Source organism: Ostrea edulis, chromosome 9, assembly GCF_947568905.1.
Source record: "Ostrea edulis chromosome 9, xbOstEdul1.1, whole genome shotgun sequence".
NCBI classification, from domain to species: Eukaryota; Metazoa; Mollusca; class Bivalvia; order Ostreida; family Ostreidae; genus Ostrea; species Ostrea edulis.
Window position 1 is genome coordinate 5,049,090 of NC_079172.1, and position 18,224 is coordinate 5,067,313.

The 18,224-nt window shown below is 37.1% G+C and overlaps 2 protein-coding genes across 2 annotated transcripts in view; both read right to left on the bottom strand.

Moving 5' to 3' along the window:
• Positions 1-13,622, bottom strand: part of LOC125672565 (protein draper-like) — a 144,200-nt gene extending 130,578 nt beyond the window's left edge. The window contains exon 1 of the mRNA XM_056148324.1: positions 13,451-13,622. Coding sequence (XP_056004299.1) covers positions 13,451-13,551 — 101 coding nt within the window. The 5' untranslated portion in view covers positions 13,552-13,622. The remainder of the gene's footprint in view (positions 1-13,450) is intronic.
• Positions 13,623-16,528: 2,906 nt separating this feature from the next.
• LOC130049941 (transcription factor 19-like) lies at positions 16,529-17,200 on the bottom strand. Its single transcript, XM_056148193.1, has one exon. The coding sequence runs from the start codon at positions 17,198-17,200 to the stop codon at positions 16,529-16,531; it is 672 nt and encodes a 223-aa protein (XP_056004168.1).
• Between the last annotated feature and the right edge of the window lie 1,024 nt (positions 17,201-18,224).

The window sequence follows — 18,224 nt, forward strand, 5'->3', positions numbered from 1 at the left end:
AAGTTTAATGACTATATATTGCAAGTCTTCCTGCTTTACATGACGATGGGTTTAGTTTTTTGTTAGATATGCGGTTATAGAAAAGATGATTTTGAGAACTGCTCAATTATTGGCAGTGTTATTGTTGCTCCTAAGACCCCAGGTAAACAGGGATCCTGATATTGACAATTTATGCTCCCCTGTTGTCCCAAAGATGTTTCAAACCAAAGTTGAACATAATTGGAATGGTTGTAAAGCACGTATCCGGACGCAGACCATCAGTAATAAGTAACTCAGGTGACCTATAAATTTCGCAACAAATTCCCACTATACATGTGTAAAACCATGAAAACATTCAATCGAACCGAAAGTGTACAACTTTAAAAAAAAATCTGATGACGTAATCATGTTAGGTTGCGCCAGTCAGTTCGATTATTGTGTCTGTATATATTTCAAATAGTCCCGTACTCGGTCTTTATTTCAAAAACAGATAATGAAAGCAAGAATTGTTTTAAGAATATATATGACCCCGTGCGGCAACATTGAAAAGGGTTAAATTCAGAATGTCTGTAGGTTAATGACAGTAAAAAAAATTGTCTACTAGTCAGGGACAACCACAATACCAAGTTTAATCTCTCAAGATAATGAACAGACATTTCCAAAAGAAGTCATTTGAGTGAATTTGTGACTTGAAAACCAATGGGGCGGGGGCCCTTACTCTTTAGAGGGTATCAGTGTACCAAGTTTAATGTCTGTCATCCAAAACTTCACAAGATATTGCGAAGATATTATTTTCTGATATCCAAATAGTTTGACCCTTAATATCAAAATTAACAAGCATTCTGAGAGTATTGCATGGCAATACATAGTCCCCCACCTGATGCAAAAATTACTGTACCACAAACATTATTCAAAGTTCATTATGTAGGTTATGGTAAAAGGGAAAATTGCGGAACCAGAATAGGAAATTCGAGTAGAGACTAGACCTAGGAAAAAAGAGAAATTTATAATTAGGTCTATAACCAAGTCAGTAAATTGTGATATGTAAGTGATCATGAATAATTTATCTATATTGTTGTATTACTATGCTAAAAGTTTTAATGAGTGTAGTATTCTTATCTACAGAGATAAGAAACTTGGATATAAACTAACAATTCATGCTTGTTTTCTAAGTTCAAGGGCCATAACTGAATGAAAAATCAACGGACCGAGACAAAATTTAAACTTGATCTGTAACTTGTTATGGCAAGGTAATGTACCAAATATCAATTGAATATCTGCAAGCACAACCAAAAAAAGTCCGGAAAATTGATAATTCATGCTATTTTTCTAAGTCCAAGGACCACAGCTTAATGAAAAATCAAAAGACCGAGACGAAATTCGAACTTGATCTGTAACGTTATATGGCAAAGCAATGTATTAAATATAAAATGAATATCTACAAGCACGTTAAGAAAACGTCAGGAAAACTAATAATTGATGCTATTTTTCTAAGTTCAAAGGCCATAACTTAGTGAAAAATAAATGGACCGAGACGAAACTCAAACTTGATCTCTAACTTTGGTCATATATGCGCGATACGCACGGATAAAGATAGCGCACCAGTGTCGGAACAGAAAATATTGCGAGAGTTATGCCCTTTCACACGAACCCGCCATTTTGCAACTAAAGACGCTAATCAGCAGGTGACGTGCGGTAAACAACGTGTAAATATTGTGTTATGTGCGGTTCCTAACTGCAATGTTTAATATGGACAAAGACTAGCAATGTTTAGTTTCCCTACGCAAACAAAAAAAATTGCGGAGGTTGGCTGAGGAAATTGACAACAAAGGATTTATTATTGGCCGTCGAAGCACTCTATTGGGGACTGTTAGGCCTACATAATAAGCCGTCCATGGCATGGTCTTTGCATGGAACACTCAATAATGCAATGAAAGTAAAAGGCAACCCCAACTGTCTTTGATTACAAACTGCTACACATAGCTACAAAAGCCTAAAAGGGCCGAAAACGGAATACAGATTTGGAGTTTCCCCTTCAAAAACAAAACTTCCTGAGCTGTGGCGAAAAAAACCGGAAGTTTTGAGGTAAATCATTTTGGCTTTTTTATTGACATTAATATAGAATGACACGATTTATTTGTTCTCTATACGAATATTCCCAACCCCCACCAGTCACACAATTCTTATTTCAAATTGAAGCTTATTGTTATTACACCCCCCCCCCCTCAGTGACACATAACTGAATTTACTTTTATTAATTTGTTTATATTAGTTTATATGAGTTAGAAGTTGATGCCAATGTCCAGATTATTAATCCCCCACCTCCCTAATTCCAAGACAATCATCCAATTCCATTGATGATCCTGCCATTCAAAATGATTTAATGATGAATGGGACAAAGACTTCTGAAATGACTACACAAACCACATATGTAATAATTGCAAGATTTGTACTCGAGCCACATAATGACATGAATTGTATTATCAAATTTGTTTTCAAAACTATACATATTGATGTAAATTTAATGGATACTTTCAATGGAATGTTCATGTAACATACATGTATACATTTATATACACATATATACAAGTTAGGTGAAGGATATCAAGCAAATATCTATAAATATTATTCTAGATTGAAGTGAACTTTTGTAAATGTGTGAATTAGAGTCTTAGCCAATATGCATGTTAAGTAACTTTGTATAAAATCTGAATATTTTTTCACTTGTGTTCTGCATACATGGTCTTTAGACTTTTTACACCTTGTCCATGATGCTACTCTCGATACTGTTACTACGTCTGAGTACAAACTCAATACAGTGTCAACAATTATTGGCCTAACATGACAAAATTGTAATTTTTTCTAAAAATTATACTATTTTTATGTCATAAAGGTAAACAATTTTAAAACATATTTGTACCGAGTTTTCTCTCAAGTATAATTATAATATAAAATCCAGAAATAGGTATAGAAAAATCTACACAAGATGTAGACTAAGTACAATAAAAATATCACTAGTCGAGTATACATAATCGGCTTTATGATATATACATACAACATGACTAAGTACACCTGATCCCAAATCTGATGTGTCCAGGGGTCCATGTGTGCCCAACTATCTATTTTGTGTCGTTGTATTGCTTGTAGGAGTTATGAGATTGATCACTGTTCGTTATCTTTACCCTTCATGATCCACAATTGATTAATTAAATGTGGAGCATATGTACTTAGTCATCATTGGATATATTTTTTCTACTTTTAAATTACCTACACCATGGACTTTTTTGCAGTATCACTATATATATATATATATATATATATATATATATATATATATGTGTGTGTGTGTGTGTGTGTGTGTGTGTGTGTGTGTGTGTGTGTGTGTGTGTGTGTAATCCAAATAGAAAGAGTTGATATCATACAGTCAAAATAATTCAATAAAAAAGCAGGAAAATATACAGTTCCAAGATATATCAATAAATAAAGTGCACCGCCACGGCACATGATAAGCCCGTCACATATTGTTAACAGTATTGATTGTACCCATTAAAACATTTTTTTATATCAACTTAATTAAATGTCAGAGTGACCTTAAAGTAGGATGCGACACACTTTCTACCTAAGATGCATTAGTTGACCAATTTTGGTGATTCTAGGTCTAATAGTTTTCTAGTTATGAGCCGGACAAGTTTTTGCCATATATGGCCATATCTTCTTAATGAAAGGTCACAGTGACCTGGTTGTAATGTGCGACACACCTTCTACCGAAGATGTATCTACAGACAAAGTTTGATGATTCTAGGCCTTGTAGTATTTAAGTTACGGGTCGGACACGAAAAAACTAACAGACGGACGGACATACGGATATCTTCTTAATGAAAAGTCACAGTGACACCCAAGATGTATCTACAGACAAAGTTTGATGATTCTAGGCCTTGTAGTATTTAAGTTACGGGTCGGTCACGAAAAAGCTAACAGACGGACGGACAGACGGACGGACATGAACGCCATACCATAATACGTCCCGTCTTAGGACGGGCGTATAAAAAGCAGGAAGATATACAGTTCCAAAATACATCAATAAAAAGGAGGAAAATATACAGTTCCAAAATACATCAATATAAAGGGAGGAAAATATACAGTTCCAAAATATATCAATAAACAAGAGGCCCAGGGGCCTTATAGGTCACCTGAGTATCATGTAACAACCTTCCAATGTTTGAATTAGTTTTGTGTTTAAATATAAGAATTTTACTTTTGGATTGAAGAAACATTGAATAGCTATGTGGTCATGAAGTACATGTGTCATTTTTATGTTCAATCAATAATCCTTTTTAAAAAACCTAGGTCTGAGACATCATAAAGAAAAGGGTTATTTACTCCTTAGATAAAACCAATATAAGAAGATTTTCAAAGAATTTCTACATTTTCACTATATGACCAATAGAGCCCCACCCTAACACAAGAACCCCTGCCCCAGGGGCCATGAATTTCAGAATTTTGGTAGAGGGCTCAACGCTCATTATAATTATGCCCACAGTTTGGCTTCTTGATGTCCAGGAGTAAAGAAGAAGATTTTTTAAAATTACACTCATTTTGATGGTTTTTGCCCCACCCCTCAGGCCCCAGGGGGGCAGGGACAACGAATTTCACAATTTTTGTTCCCCTCCACCCACAGATGCTATATGCCAAAATTGGTTCAGGGGTTTCAGAGAAGAAGCTGAAAATGTTCAAATGTTAACACACAACGAACGACGACGGACAAAAACAGAAGATTTTCAAAGAAATATTGCATTTTCACTATATAATCAATCAGCCCCGCCTTTGCACCAGAAGCCCTGACCCAGGGGCCATAAATTTCAGTTTTGAAAGAAGCATCCTTGATCATCATTATCATACTATTAGTTTGTCTACTTAATACCCAGCAGCAGAGGAGAAGATTTTCAAAGAAATAAAATGCATTTTCACTATATGATCAATAGGGCCCAACCCTAATACCAGAACCCCTGACCCAGGGGCCATGAATTTCACAATTTTGAAAGAGGCATCCTTGCTCATCATAGCCATGCTATTGGTTTGTCTACTTAATACCCAAGGACAGAGAAGAAGATTTTCAAAGAAATAATACATTTTCACTATATGACTTATAGAACCCCACCCTAGCACCAGAACCCCTGATCCAGGGGCCATGAATTTCACAATTTTTAAAGAGGCACCCTTGCTCATCATTACCATGCTATTAGTTTGTCTACTTAATACCCAGAGACAGAGAAGAAGATTTTCAAAGAATTTCTACATTTTCACTATATGACCAATAGAGCCCCACCCTAACACAAGAACCCCTGCCCCAGGGGCCATGAATTTCACAATTTTGGTAGAGGACTCAACGTTCATTATAATTATGCCCACAGTTTGGCTTCTTAATGTCCAGGAGTAAAGAAGATTTTTTAAAATTACACTCATTTTGGTGGTTTTTGCCCAACCCCTCAGGCCCCAGCGAGGCAGGGACCACGAATTTCACAATTTTTGTTTCCCTCCACCCACAGATGTTATATGCCAAAGTTGGTTGAAATTGGTTCAGGGGTTTCAGAGAAGAAGCTGAAAATGTTCAAATGTTAACGCACGACGACGGACAAAAACAGATAGCAATAGGTCACCTGAAATCATTCAGGTGACCTAAAAAGGAGGAATATATATATATATATATATATATATATATATATATATATATATATAAGTCAGCGTTTCGCAAATTCTATGGTCGTTATAACGATCTAGTTCGTCAATACAACCTCGCATTGAGTCAAATGCTGTCTGACGTGTTTCATACCGATTGTTAAGCCATTCTTGGCACACTGATTTGACTGCGGATAACTCCGTTTACCTGATCAGGATATGGGGCTCACGGCGGGTGTGACCGGTCAACAGGGGATGCTTACTTCTCCTAGGCACCTGATCCCACCTCTGGTGTGTCCAGGGGTCCGTGTTTGCCCAAATATCTATTTTGTATTGCTTGTAGGAGTTATGAGATTGATCACTGTTCGTTATCTTCACTTTGCATGTAAGTCAATTTTGACCATTGACATACTTATTTTCATTTTTATATACTAATTTGCATTAAATAATTTGAAATACTTGAATAACTTAGCAATTTCAATGAATAAAATATTAAAGAACATTGGCATTGAATAGTATAGACATTTATTTTACAGTGCTTCATTAATATGAAAATCAATTTTCTGCGACATTGGATTTTTTTGTTTTTCTTCACCTCAAATATCTACATGTACATTTTTTTAATTGACCCATATAATTAGTATGTATGTGAGTGGATATTCATAATACTAGACAATAAGTACATATTCATTGAATTGTAACGTTTTGTTATCATTTTAATATAAATCATCAGACATATGAATTTGTATTTCAGATTAAGTTATTGTATTGATGCAGGAAGTGATCAATTTGTTTCATACAGAAACTCCAGGAGGTTAATATAGTGGATGTTGTTGGTAATTCTCCTACCCCGATCATAAATTCCTACCAACATGTGTCAAACTCAGGTGATTGGGGCCTGTAAACCTTTTGGGTTTAACCCAAATTACATATAATATGTAAATTGATAATACATATTATATACAAAATAAAAACTGAACATCAAACTATGTTTATATTTATTTATATCACTTATGAGAAATGCATTACAAATATATCACACATTTAAATTAATATCAAAGGATATTTACATTTACCGGGTTGAAATTAACGATGTCGTATCTAACTGGATGATCAAATAAAAATTCTCCTTATGTGAAAACATTTTAGGAATGGTATTTTCTTACTAAATTTACTTGAAAAACGAACTTTGAAAAAAATGTTTCAGTTGACCTTTGATGTATGTCATGCAATAGGTTCTCCTGTTTGATTTTTTTTAATTTAACGCCATTTTGGCAATATTTCAATCAATTTACGGCGGTTAACTAAATGTAATACAATTGGCTTTAAAGGGTTTTGAGTGTCCTTATGGCTTCTAGTCCAGATATTTAAGAGGCAACATTTTCTTATGTCCCTTGACATTGAGACCTCAAAATCAATAGGAGTCATTCATTCTTGTAAATGTACAAGTGTACCAACTTTTATTGATATCTAGCAAATGGTTATCAAGATATTGAGCAAACAATATCTAACTATGTCCTTGAACTTTGGTTCTCCAATTCATTTGAGGACACCCCCTTTGTAGAGAGAACCTGTACACTAAGTTTGACGTCTGTCATGGAAGGGGTTCTAAAAATATTGAGCAGACAATATCTTGCTATGTCCAGTTTTACCCTTGACCTTTTATCTTTTGACCTCAATAGGAAACATCTACATCTGAGGGGATAGCAGCGTACCAATTTCAATGTCAGTTTTTGACATATAGTGGATAAAACTTGGTCTACCGACCGACCTACATGTACCAACAGTTGCAATCCAATATGTTCCCTTTTTCAAGGATGGCATAATAAAATGAAAAAATAAAATAAATAATAAAATGTGCAATTCTTCCAGACTTTGATAAATTCTTGAATGTTGTCCCCGTACCCGCCTTTCATATGACGTGCCTGTCACCTGACATGTAAGAAATTCACTTTTAATTTTAAAAAAGAATCTCTAAGGAAAATTAAAATACCTATATAGGACAATTACCTATCATAGAAAAAATAATTTTCTTCTGGGGTTTTAACAAATTTTTTGGGAATTATTAAAATCATGTATGAATTCTAATTTTCTGCTAATTCCTATGGAAACACAAAAATCAAACACGGAATTTTTCAGTTTGCAGGATCCAGGAATTGCATGAAAGCTTTGCTTAAATATCAGCTCGGACAATCGACGTTGACGTCAATACAATGTTTCAGTATTTCTTTGTATTTTTACCGTATGCGCGGTCAAACTGTATTACGTTAATATGTGTTCTCATTTAATTCATTTATTTTGATCGGGATCGTATTAAGTTTTTTGATAAGTTTTTCTATGAACAATGTGAGCGCGGTCAAACTGTTTAAATCTAATATGTGTATTCATTTAATTCATATATTGTTTTTAAGTCTTGTGAAAAGTTTTCTATGAATATAGAGTTTGTATCAAAAATGGGAAATAATCACTCTTATTTTCTATTACTATGAGATGAGTGATCGTCTTTAAAGCAATACAAGCTGTAACTGACGGCATATTTTCAACTATCAAATTATGAATCAATTAACTCCTATCGGTATAACTGATATAATCCCCGAGATCTGCAGAAAAATTCAACAAAATAAACATTGTTTGAGAGCACACCTACAATGAGCGTTTCGTATAAACCGCCATTGTGTCGTATACACGGACATAGAAACGATGATTGCCGAACATAATCGGGTTGCTGAGACCAACATCATATACAAAGATGGAAACTGACGTGAGTAACTACAAGTTTCGTTTGTTTAAAATATTACATCGTTTCATGAATGACAAGAAGAACCATAAGTGTAAGAAAGTAATAAATAAGCAAATGTGCAACTAAAATGAAATTTTGATTGTGAATTTTCTATAAAATTGGCATTTTAAATTGTTTACAAATCTGACACGTGCTCAGTGCCTCTCTTTCGCTTTTTTTCCGAACTGATGACCTCCGAGGTCATGCACATCGGAGATTACGAGCAGGAATTACTCAGAGGATGACAATGATTCATGAATCGAAATTGTCTGCTGATTTGACGGGTTTATTGCTTCAGATTAAGTTATATGCATTTAATCACAAGTATGTTAAATATTTGTTCTTTTATATTTCAATTTATTTACCGTCAGTTACAGGTTGTATTGCTTTAACTTGTTGAAAAATTTATCACTTATTAAGGGGTAGGGATTCCTAGATTAAAAAGAAATGTTTTAAAGCTATTTTCAATGTAAAACATAAATTAGTAGTGATGAGATGAAACTGAATCAGCTGCTTTAACCGACTCAACGGTGCCTAACGCGAGTTCTACAAGATGTAATGTGGAATCTGAGAGGGGAGCGAATCTGTTTTATGTATGACCACCTTTCTACGACTATTTTGTATGGCATGGTACGCCGTGCGTCTGTCTGTTAGTTTCTAGAGGTGTTGATATACCTAGCAGTCCGTCTCGTTTCTGAATCATTTCCATTTTGCGTATGTCCTCAATACAGTAAGATCACACACTGAGCTGGCATACTCTACGGACGGTCGTACTAAAGATTAGATTGGCATACTCTAAGGACGGTCGTACTAAAGATTAGACTGGCATACTCTAAGGACGGTCTTAGATTAGTAAGTCTGATTTACTGAGGCGGAGTTAATATTTAAGTTTCTTCTTAAGAATCCTAATATATCGTTTACGTTTTAGTGAAATCATCTATATGTGTGCACCATTTAAGATCTGATTGAATGGTAGCTCTCAGGTATTTTACAGTTATTTTATCATAATTAGTACAAAACATTTAGACAATAAAAATGTACCTAAACATTTTCCACTTTTTGAATCGCATGTTTCATCTGGTTTGCAATTACATGCTTTCAAACAATTCTTTCCATATGCATTTTCCGGACAATTCAGTGAACAGTTCCAACCATGTGTTCCATTTGGGCATTCTGAAAATTAGTGGAAAGAAAGTGAAGATAAGAAACAGTGATTAGTATCAGAATTCCTTTAAAGAATAGAAAGTTAAGAATGGGGCAAACAGTGCCAAACACGGATCCCTAGGCAGACCAGAGGTGAGAGAAGGTGCCTAACAGGGGTAAGCATTCCCTATTGACCAACCACTCCCGTCATGAGCTCTATATGTTGATCAGGTAAACGGAGTCAGCCGTTGTCAAAAGCGGTATGTAAAGAACGGCTTAACAATATGTCTCTTCCAATTTCATGAATCACGTCAGACAGAATTCGACCAAATGACAGATTGTCGTTGTAAATTAGATCATTATAACGACCAAACAATTTGGAAATGCTAACTTTAATCGAGACTATTGCAACTCCTGTAGCATCAACGTATTTGTCAGTAACACACCTAGAATTTTAAAAAGTGATCATACGCAGAACATGCGCGTACATATCGAATCAGTTGAGCGACAAACACCAGGTGATAATGCAATATTGCTACATAAATATGGGAAGTTGACGATATACAAGCAGAAGTCATCGTGTTTGTCATGAAGTTGAGTTGTTAGTTTACCTCTGTCTATGTTCAATAAAGTTTCAAAGTATGAAGCAGGTGTAGACGAATTTCAAGTTCACTGGAATCGGCAAATGAGTGAAAATTAGTATTAGCAATTGATAAACTGTCGTCATTATATATCTCAACTGATTCGATATGCAAGAGCTTGTTCTGCGTATAGTCAGTTTTTAAATCGAGGCAAGCTACTGACAAACAAGTTGATGGTACAGGGGTTTCAACAGTCTCGATTGAAGTCAGCATTTCGCAAATTCTATGATCGTTATAACGATCTAGTTCGCCAATACAACCTCGCATTGGGTAAATGCTGTCTGACGTGTTTCATACCGATTGTTAAGCCGTTCTTGGCACACTGATTTTGACTGCGGATAACTCCGTTTACCTGATCAGGATATAGGGCTCACGGCGGGTGTGACCGGTCAACAGGGGATGCTTACTCCTCCTAGGCACCTGATCCCACCTCTGGTGTGTCCAGGGGTCCGTGTTTGCCCAACTATCTATTTTGTATTGCTTATAGGAGTTATGAGATTGATCACTGTTCGTTATCTTCACCTGGCATCTAAATATTGAGTTGAAGGCCACAGTAAGATATTTTTCTCATGTAGAAGCTTTTGAATAAATTCTGCCCTATAAGAATATAAAAACAGGTCAGCTGATAGAGGAGCATGATTCGTGGACAAGGGAATTGCTACTGACTGAAGGAAGACCCGATTCCCAGACTACAGAGATATTGTCAATGTGGAAATCCAGAATCTTTTTAATATCAACTTCAGAGTACTTGTACATGTGCGTAGAATAAGAGTGGTCTTTAACGAAGTAATGTTTTTGGATGAAAATATGAATATCCCCGTGTTTGTATCGAAGCAGCAACTGTCTACGATGTCAAAAACCCTAGTCTTTAATTCATTGTGAAGAACGGTCGTTTACAGTGTTGAAAAGGTAATACGTTTTGATGTTAAACGTTTACTGGATCCAACATCATATCTCTATTTGTAAGGGCTTTGGTGATGTTTTGGAATCCAGTATAGTTACGGTAACTTATATCCGTTCGTCACATTAACGTTTAAAACTGAAGCGTGACTTTGAAGACTTTCATCTTTTGGAAGGGAACTTGGAGTATGGAATTAAAACCAAGTTCGTTTAAGACAGAGTTGTAATAATAAGCCTGACAACGACAATGTTGTTACAAGAAACGAAATGACATGAAGACATAGTGGTGATTAATATAATGAATTTCAATGAAATTTATAAAAGAGTTTGATCTTACCCAGACAGGTGTTTTTCACTTGGTAGTGATTATTGCAGCAGTTGATTTCGCCGTCTCTGCAAAATACACACTTAATCGTATGAATTAGAAATCAGTTCAGAGAAAATCAGACATATTAGTAATGCGTGGGGACGATTAGGATTGTTTTCTTATTTGTTTCACGTCCCATTCAAGATGCGTGTAGAAAGGTCACTCATGTCACACATTTTGAACTTTGAGGGAGCTATTCTTTATCATGCCAACACCTGTTCTGACTTCCGTTTTCAGGTCATATCCGAAATAACCGCGACTTCCTTTTCTTCTAATACGGGGTGCTTAGCGTGAAGAAACGGTCATTATCTGTGTTGACCGTCTTATGTGTGACACGTTGCCGGAATGGAACTCACAGTTGGGAAGCGAACGCCCTAACCTCGCCACGCTACTGCGACCGGTTTGGTACGATAAAGAATACTGTTACAGAACTGAGGGTGGTGTATTTGCGGTACTTCACTCATAGCTGGAGTATGAGTGAAAAAGTCTTGAATGGACATAAAACAAATAAACTTGTAAAACATCATTCTGTGCATATCCATTTTGTAACAGTCATTTCTTTTATTTCTTCGTAATACCAAAGTATATGGGGGTTATATTTCAAATACGAAACTCAATGCTAGGTGCAATGCTAAACTTACACATTTTGACACAAAAAAGTCACAAAAAGTATGTAGAAAAGCTTTAAAAATGGATAAATTGCAGATAATATGTCTATGGTATGAACATTGTCGTGGTTATCAAAGCTCTGTAGGGAATTATGTAAGGGGGGTGAAATTGTTTTTTAAAAAAGGAGCAAAACCACAAAAAGTGTACGTAAGGGGGGATCCAGATTCTTTAATAATTGTGTGGACAATGTGTTAACATAGTTTTGCAACTATATAACGAAATCTAATTTACATACTCTAAGGAGTGGGTTGAAGAAATAATCCCTGAAAAGAAATCAATGAACTGGAAACTGACATAAACCAAACTGATATTCAATGTCAGCAAAAATTATGTGCCTTCAACAGATGAAAACATTACAGTCATTAACACTACATTTTGGTCCCATTCTAGAGATATTCCCATGCTAGTCTCACCCTATACAGAACCCATGTTCCAGGGTTATGAAAAACACAATATTCATAGAGAGTGTCGTCTGCATTCAGTTTTCCTAGTAATAAATGGATATCAGGCAACATTGCATTGTATGCATGTGGCTTAACGTTTGAATATTTTGCAAGCAGAGATACAAATTTTGTCGAACAGTTTTACCAGCTTTAGCAAACCACTGGAAACCAGATTATATATATTGTCTTATATTTATGTAGGGTGAGTATTAAAATATTGAATTTCCGTAAAACCACTGCGGTGGCCTAGAGGTTAGAGCGTTCGCCCCCCGCATGTGGGAGGCCGGGCTTCGAATCCCGACCGCAAAAGACCTAAGTCGTTAAAACAGGTAGTGACAGTTCCATCGCTAAACACTTGGCATCAGGTGTAAATGTTACGGGTACTCGGAGATGACCTTAAAAACGGATGTCCCATGTCGCAGTAGGTGTGGCACGCCAAAGAACCCTCACTGCTCAAAGGCCGTATGCGCCGAGCAAAGGCCTAAATTTGAAGCCCTTCGCCGGTCTTGGTGACGTCTCTATATGAGTGAAAAATTCTCGAGAGAGACGTTAAGCAAGATACAATCAATCAATCATTAAAATTCCGTAATAAAATACTTCTGCTGTTTTATCATAAATAAGGTGTGAAATAACAGGCTTTCAACAAGCTGAAGTTTTATCAAATGCAAATTATGTCATCCTCAATTTTTGTCAGATTGAATTCTGAAAACATTTTTCATGTAGTTTGATTCTAGGAAGTGGTTGATAACCTCTATTTTAAAATCTTCAAATTTTGAATTCTAATTTACATACCAATGGAAAAAAATGTATATTCAGGCATTCATGGGACTCCTACATGTATGCAAAAACTTACGTTCCGCAGTTTCCTCCATTTGTTTTATTCAGACTTTCTGTACACAGGAGCAACACACAAATCACAAAATATAAGAAATACATGTAACTAGATTTCCACATTATAAATCAGATGGTTGCACACCAGTCTACAAATGTGTTATTATCTCGTATATCAATGAGAACGCAAACGCAAAACAAGGAAATACAATACATTAAAATCCTTCATGCTTGTATTTGATTGCTTTTTCTCTTCCTGAAAGTTTCATCACGTGATAACATGGAATACAACATAACATAATGTCACTATATAGACTGCAAATATTCGAAACATGATGTTCATTTTCAATGCACTGTACCCCGTTTAGTAGACAAAGATTACATAGTTTCCAGTCAGAATTTCACAAATCCTGTGGTCGTTTATATAATGATCGAGTTTACAAAAAGTCAATACATCATGACAAATCGAATGTAAGTTTATTATGCAGGAGTTTTGCGTTTTATTTTATCATAAAAATGTATGAAGTTGTTATTCAGCTTTATTCGATCAAACACACAGATACAACACAGTGCATGCTAAGCGTACCGACAATTCGGAATTACATGTGCATATGCACTAATGGAGATCAGTAGCTCTTTGGGAAAATCTTTGGTCATACCAGAGAGCTACAGATCCACACATTATAAAAAAAACTTTGATTTACGGCGCAGGTCGCTGTATTCTTGCATTATGATATAAAAAAATTCCTAATATATTTCCCCAGTATATTTCTGTCCAAACATTTATTAAAGCCCCATGTAAACCGAAAACTCACATATCTAATTGATTACGTTTGTAGATATAGCCATGTTAGGTAGCAGTCAATTCGAATTCCGTTGATTGTTTTTTTTTTTTTTTTTATATCTATTCATTCTATTCAATATGAAGTACGTACTCTCTGTCTTCATTTATATATATATATAATAAACACGAATACTGGACGTAAATTTTGAAAAGTAATCCTAGTACGTTATGAAAGCTATAAGTCTGGTCTCCGTCCCCGATGATTTTTTTTTCAATACTGTGTAGCAGCCAATTTCGACATTTAAATTTTTGCGCCAATTTGTACACGTTGTCGTTCTATAACTGGGTGTTCTTCACCATCACTCATGATTGTTCCTGTATACTTATTCGTATATGATGTACTGACCACTGTCCATAATGAATAGAAACAATTCGTCTATGCGTATGCCTGGGATTTTATTATCAAGTCAATGATTGGCATCATGTGAATTCCTCAACTTCATACGCAGAGACGAGTTGTTTCTATTCATTATGGACAGTGGTCAGTACATCATATACGAATAAGTATACAGGAACAATCATGAGTGATGGTGAAGAACACCCAGTTATAGAACGACAACGAAAGAGAGTCATGACAGAAAAGGGATTGGCATATCATCTCGAACATCGATTCAAGTTCAGGCAGAGAGCTGATAAGGAGCTTTCCAACTTAAGTAAGAATATAGAACAGTTGCTGTTACACAATCCTGATAAAAATGTTGTGAGAAGTAAATATACAAAGTGGTTGCAAGTTTATGAAGAATTTCTTCTTTCACATGAGGAATATCAGAAACTTTTGTCTCCATCAACTGAAAAAATCAGTGACAATAAAGAATTTCAACATAAGAATAAAAACACATCGCAGTGAAGGAATCCGTGGAAGAGTGGATTTTTGAAGCACACAACACCTGTTGACAAGAGATCCATACGTACAAAAACAACTTCAAGGACCTCCTCAAGTCATGTCTCCAGAGAAAAGCTAAAGGAGCATCAACGCAAAGCTTAACTAGTAGACAGAGCCGTAGCATTATTCACAAAAAAGGAAATTGAACAAGCAAAACTCCATTTGAAAAGAAAGGAGGAAGAACTTGAAATTAAAACAGAAATTGAGATAAGAGACGCTAAAGCTAAAATTTTAGAAGAACTGGAACAAAGTGAAACAAATGACCAAGAATTAGATGAATCTCTTCTAAACAAGGATGAACATTTTTACAGTGAGATATCTGAAACAAAGGAAACTGTGACACTTAACCCGTGCGCTCCTTCGTGGGAAGACCAAAGGAACTATTTTCAGTCATGTGCAACATCCAATGTTGACACTTGTCAAATGCCACAAAGTACACCATATGTACCCCAATTTACCAGTGCTTTTCATAGAAGATCTCAGGATCAGTCATACATAATATAGCGTTTCTCTACATTAACCCAAGTGCGGTGATGGCGGAACAGAGAAACACTATGGTAAAATAATCCCCATTTATTCCAGTGCCCGCAATTACAATATACAATACAATAGTAAGCTGACAGAAACACGTCTATCCTAGTCGACAGTTAACAGACAAGATCGCGAGGAGCTCTACACGTCACAGCAGGTATGTGATTAGTGTACTACGTAATCGGAGGTGGCAGGGCAATTCGTGCCTAGCACCTCCAGGACCACTACACTCCTCCCCATTTTGAGAAAGGGCGTCCCAGCCCGTAATACATTAGGACAAACTATAATATACAAACATATACATACACTTAAAACCTAGCAGGGCCTACCACATAAAAAAAAATATACATTAATGTCCATAATACATTTTTATAATATTAACAGTCAATACTATGGTTCACAATATGATACATCACATTAGTCCTTGGTCCTGGGCGTCCCTCGTTCGAGTCCTCTCAGGTCCACCACTAGGTCCATCGTCGTCTCCCTCTCACCAAGTGGTCACACGACAACATCCACCATTCTCGCCTCCGGACATGGACATCACAACCCAGGACAGACATGATGTCTAACGTGACATCACGTCCACGACTCCGTCGCGAACGCTGCATCCTGGAACTGGTAAGATCTGCCTATTCTCCTCCCGGGAACATCTAAGTGCGGACATCACGGGTAAGTAAATCGACAGAACTAGATCACCGATAATCACAATTCTGAATGGACATCATGATCAGGGCAAAATCCCTGTATAGATAAAGATACCTGCTTCCCTAGCAGTAAGAACTAATTAATATTTACAATCGCACATGGCTCCGCATCCTTGCGAGACCCTATCCCGTAATCTAGTGACTGCTGACACTGACGGGACTACATTCAGGACATGTATACTGGGGAACGGACTTGGCATAAGCCTCACTTATACCCACACACCCAGGATGAAACCAGTCCCGGCAGCTATCACATTGCACCATTAACCCCTTGGGTTTAGTCTGCAAACATAAACAGTATTGTTTAGATTTACCTCCCTTAGTAGCTTTAGGTATCTTAGGTGTACTAGGTTTGTTCGGTTTACTTAACCTTTTCCTCACTCGTTTCCGGATACCCATGTAAGGACCTACTCGTTCCGCTGGCTTCGGTTCTACTCTAGTTTTTTGCTTACTCCCCGGGTCCCCAGGATTTAACCCTGAACCCGTGGCCCCCAGCGGCTCAGCTACAACACACACAGGAGTACTATCACTGTCTCGGTCTGCTGGTTCTCCAGACAACTTACGATGAGATGTGATTAACCATTTCGGAAGTTGTCTAGACTCGCATGTTTTAAGCTTGTCATGGTGCATGACCTTGACTTCTCCCCGAGATTTAACGACAAATACTGTGTCGGATTTGGCTTCAATAATGATACCTGGGCCCTTCCAGATAGACTCTACTTTCTTTCCCGCATTGCGACGCCAATACACCAAATCTCCGACCTTGAACTTACGGATGCGGACCTTAAGATCATGAGCTCTCTTCATTGCCTTCTGCGCAGATTTTAACTTCTGGCGTGCGATGTCATGCGCGCTCTGAACATTCTGCTCTAGATCTCGCACGTATCTGTCTACCTCACCCTCCCCCCATTTTGCAAAGAACCCGAAGGGGGTGGGGCAAACATCAAGGTTGCTGGTATGTTAACTTCTCTACCCAGCATTAACCGATTTGGGGTATATTCGGTGTGGCGATTAACCGCCGACTGCAATGCTCCAGATAATGGACCTAAGTACTTATCCCATGTCTTGGGCTGACCGTCTATATAGCAACGGACCGCGTCCATCAGGGTGCGGTTGTACCGTTCTACTTGGCCATTTCCTGAAGGCCTGTAAGGCGTTGTTCTAGCCTTATGGATTCTCAACATGGTACAGATCTTACAGAATAGCTCACTTTCGAAGTTGCGGCCCTGGTCTGTAAAGATCTCGTAAGGATAGCCAAATCTGGAGAAAAAGTCGTTAATGGCTGCTTGAGCCGTTATTTCCGCTGTCTGAGATGGGAGTGGAATACACTCGACTCATTTGGTAAAGTTATCTACCATCATGAGTATATACTCATTCCCCCTGTCAGTTCGGGGTAACGGCCCGAGAAAGTCTAAGTGTACTCTCTCCATCGGGCTTCCGGCATGATAACTTTTCAATTCCGATCCATTCGGCAAAGAACCTTTCTTGTTCCGGGCGCACACATCACAAGTTCTGACATATAACTTGATGTCCTTGACCATCCGCCACCAGTAGAACTGTTATTTGAGCTTTTCTTTGGTTCTCTGGATACCTTGGTGACCAGATGACGGGATGTCATGACATAAGTGCATGACCTCGGACCTAAGACTCCTCGGTACTAATAACCGACGAGGCATGTCCGAGTCCTCAGGTTCTCGCCAAATAACTCCAGTCTCTTTCCAGAAGATAACATTTCTCCTCTGGACTACAGATAATCATGTCACTTTCAGAAGGTAAAATCCCAGACTCTAGATATTGTCTCAGGTATACAATGGCATCATCTGACTTTTGT